The following is a 3,491-nucleotide window of genomic DNA, read 5'->3' on the forward strand; positions in this document are numbered from 1 at the left end:
TGTGTGTGTGTGTGTGTGTGTGTGTGTGTGTGTGTGTACCAGCCAGTCTGTAGTTGACCATGTTGTGTTGGTTCCACAGCCACAGTATCTGCTGCTCTCTGCTCTGGACTTGGTCGATGCTGACGGCGGCCGCCTGCTCAAAGTGTCGCCCACACTGCTCACAGCCGAAGAACGTCCTGATGTACTGACGCATCACCTGCAGCACCGGAGCCGCCTCGCCCTCCAGACCTGCCAGGGATTCACATGTACACAGATGGGGTCAAAGGGCAGAAATCACACACTGGTAGACTTCAACAGGTGTGTGTCTGTGTTCAAGTGAGGGTCAGTGTGTGTTACCTGTGTTTTCCAGCGCGGTGGGCGTGACATCATGTTGGACAGTCAGAACATGAAACAGAGTCCAGAGGGAACATGGGTAACCTCGAAGCCCCGCCTTGCTACCCTGACAACCGACCCATCGCAGCTCTGTCCCCAGGAACACACCTGAGATCTGGACAGGTAACAAGAAGTCAGCGGCTGCTCTGTGTGTTTGTGTGTTTGTGTGTTTGTGTGTTTGTGTGTTTGTGTGTGTGTGTGTGTGTGTGTGTGTGTGTGTGTCTCTCACCCCCATCTTGTTGTCCACCAGGTCCAGGACGGCCTGGTAGGGGATTCGCTGCAATGGCAGACTGAGAAGCCAATCAGAGAGAGTCTCCATCAGCTTCACCACTGAACCCCCACCTGGATACAGCTGCACAGGTGGAGAGAACACAGCTTTCTACAGAGGTGTGAACAGACAGCCGAGGGACTGCAGCCTCCTACAGCCGCTCAGGTGGTGGTGTTAGCTACGTTAGCTACATTAGCTATGTTACCTATATTAGCCACATTAGCTACGTTAGCTACATTACCTACATTAGCTAAGTTACCTATATTAGCCACATTAGCTAAGTTAACTACATTAGCCACATTAGCTGTGTAACATGCATTAGCTACGTTAACGACATTAGCATCATTAACCCCCTGTTGTTACCTTTGCAACCAAAGTGACAAAGTCCTTGAAAATCTTCAGCTCCTCCCCCTCCAAGGTATTATGGGTAGCTAGCTCGACCCTCAGCAGGTAGTGAAGGGCTGACTCCAGATCAGCTGTGTACACCTTCCACCTGCAGACACACAGACAGGTTTACTGATGATCCACTGAGTCCGAGCCGAGCCGAGCCGAGCCGAGCCGGTCTGAGTCTCTGACCTGTCGAAGTCTCTCCAGGGTTCTGTGCTGTGCTCGTCCTCCAGCGCCCCCACCTGACCCACACTGGAACTGCTGTCCTCGGACTTCAACCTGCGCTGAACGCCTGGTAACGTCCTCAGCAAGGAGGAGAAGAAGAAACGCAGCCGCTTCTGACTGATGGACAGGAAGTAGGAGAAGAGGAAGAAGAGGATGAAAAGGATGAGGAAGAAGAAAAGAGTACATTTTGAATCGACAGATTTGAACTTCCAGATGATGACATCATCAGGAAGTGAAGTCACACTGGATCAGATCTACATGTGGTCCAGGTCTCTGAGGAGGAGCATGTTTGACACAGTATTTGTACAATCAGACTTTCTGCTGATAACGTGTGTGCGTGTGTATGTGCGTGTTCACTCACACGTGCAGGTGTGTGTGTGTCCCATTGGGGTGCAGCAGGTAGATGGAGGGGAAGGTTGTGATTTTCAGAGCGTCCAGCAGAGGGAGCTCCGAGCTCAGAGCTCGCTTTACCTCTACACCTGAGTACTGCAACAGGTCCAGGATAACCTACACACACACACACACACACACACACACACACTTTATTATATATAATATAACATGATATTATTACATTAATGTCATTATTGTCTCACCTCTCGTCCCACATACGAGTGTGGTTCCTCTATGATGATAGCAGTGTAGTGATCTGACCTTTGACCTAAAAGAGGCAGCAGCTCTACAGAGCTACAGAGAGAGAGAGAGAGAGACAGAGAGAGAGAGACAGAGAGAGAGAGAGAGAGAGAGACAGAGACACAGAGAGAGAGAGACAGAGAGAGAGAGAGAGAGAGAGACAGAGACACAGAGAGAGAGAGACAGAGAGAGAGACGACATTATCCTTCAGGTCCAGTAACAGGGTTGTGATAAAGACACCGCTTGAGGCTCAGGTCTGGGTCTGGTTCTGGTTCTGGTACCTGGATGGATCTAATGGAGGACAGCGGTCGGGCCAGTCCAGTCTGGTGTGGTTCTGCAGGATGTTCACCATCAGCTGTCTCACTGACTGGATCTCTCTGTCTGCACCTGGACACACAGGTGGGTCATCATCATCTATCACCTGACCTCAGTACATAGTACTGTGTACACAGCACAGTACTATGTACTGTACACAGTACTATGTACTGTGTACAGTACATAGTAAGTACTATACTGTATATGTACTGTGTACACAGCACAGTGTACTGTACACAGTACTATGTACTGTGTACAGTACATAGTAAGTACTATACTGTATATGTACTGTGTACACAGTACTATGTACTGTACAGTACATAGTACTGTACAGTACAGCGACAGACAGTACTGTACACAAACACATTTATCAGACACTTATCCGAAGCGACTCTCTGTTACTGATCAGTGTCACAATAGAAGTACTTCATGCAGTTGATGTAGTACTGTAATATTGGCTCTGTGTGTGTCTGTGTGTGTGTGTGTGTGTGTGTGTGTGTGTGTGTGTGTGTGTGTGTGTCTCTCACCTCTGTAGGCCGTCCCTCTGTCTGTCGCTGCACTGTGAGCCCGAAAATACTGAAGACAACAACACAAGTCATGTTACTACAGCAGACACACACACACACACAGACACACACACAGACACACACACACAGACACAGACAGACACAGACACACACACAGACACACACAGACACACACACACAGACACACACACACAGACACACACACACAGACACACACAGACAAAGACACACACAGACAAAGACACACACACAGACACACAGACACAGACACACACAGACACACACACAGACACACACAGACACACACAGACACACACACAGACACACACACACAGACACACACACAGACACACACACACACACACACACACACACAGACACACACACAGACACACACACACAGACACACACACACAGACACACACACCTTGAACGTCGGATAGAACCGGATGTTGTACTCTTTACACACGTCAAAGTTCTCCTCCTGAGCACAGTCGAGAACCGCCACGCTGATGACCTGCTGCCAGTCTGGGACACACACACACACGCACGCACGCACACACACACACATTCTATCATTTATTCATGAATAAGAATAAATGTATTTATAAATGTTTTATTTAATGAGAGTTTTATGTTGTTTCTGTAAACCTGAAGTATTGATTGATTATTAATCGTTCATTTATAAATCCTTTTTACAATTCCTCTTTTTAATGTCGATTAAAATATGAAATGAAGGACAAGCTTCATGACCTTCCTGTGAC

The 3,491-nt window shown here is 48.0% G+C and overlaps 1 protein-coding gene across 1 annotated transcript in view; it reads right to left on the reverse strand.

Annotated features, from left to right (window-relative positions):
- Positions 1-3,491, reverse strand: part of qsox2 (quiescin Q6 sulfhydryl oxidase 2) — a 9,916-nt gene that overhangs the window by 3,687 nt on the left and 2,738 nt on the right. Inside the window, exons 2-11 of the mRNA XM_087173039.1 lie at positions 3,155-3,255; positions 2,728-2,776; positions 2,167-2,272; positions 1,849-1,939; positions 1,614-1,759; positions 1,217-1,369; positions 1,004-1,133; positions 602-724; positions 337-487; positions 39-228 (exon numbers count right to left, since the gene is read on the reverse strand). Of these exons, the coding sequence (XP_087029165.1) occupies positions 39-228; positions 337-487; positions 602-724; positions 1,004-1,133; positions 1,217-1,369; positions 1,614-1,759; positions 1,849-1,939; positions 2,167-2,272; positions 2,728-2,776; positions 3,155-3,255 (1,240 nt within the window). The remainder of the gene's footprint in view (positions 1-38; positions 229-336; positions 488-601; positions 725-1,003; positions 1,134-1,216; positions 1,370-1,613; positions 1,760-1,848; positions 1,940-2,166; positions 2,273-2,727; positions 2,777-3,154; positions 3,256-3,491) is intronic.

The sequence above is a fragment of the Seriola lalandi genome, unplaced genomic scaffold (genome assembly GCF_002814215.2).
Source record: "Seriola lalandi dorsalis isolate HSWRI2012SDOR001 ecotype SW California unplaced genomic scaffold, Sedor1 jcf7180002053985, whole genome shotgun sequence".
Classification (NCBI taxonomy): domain Eukaryota; kingdom Metazoa; phylum Chordata; class Actinopteri; order Carangiformes; family Carangidae; genus Seriola; species Seriola lalandi.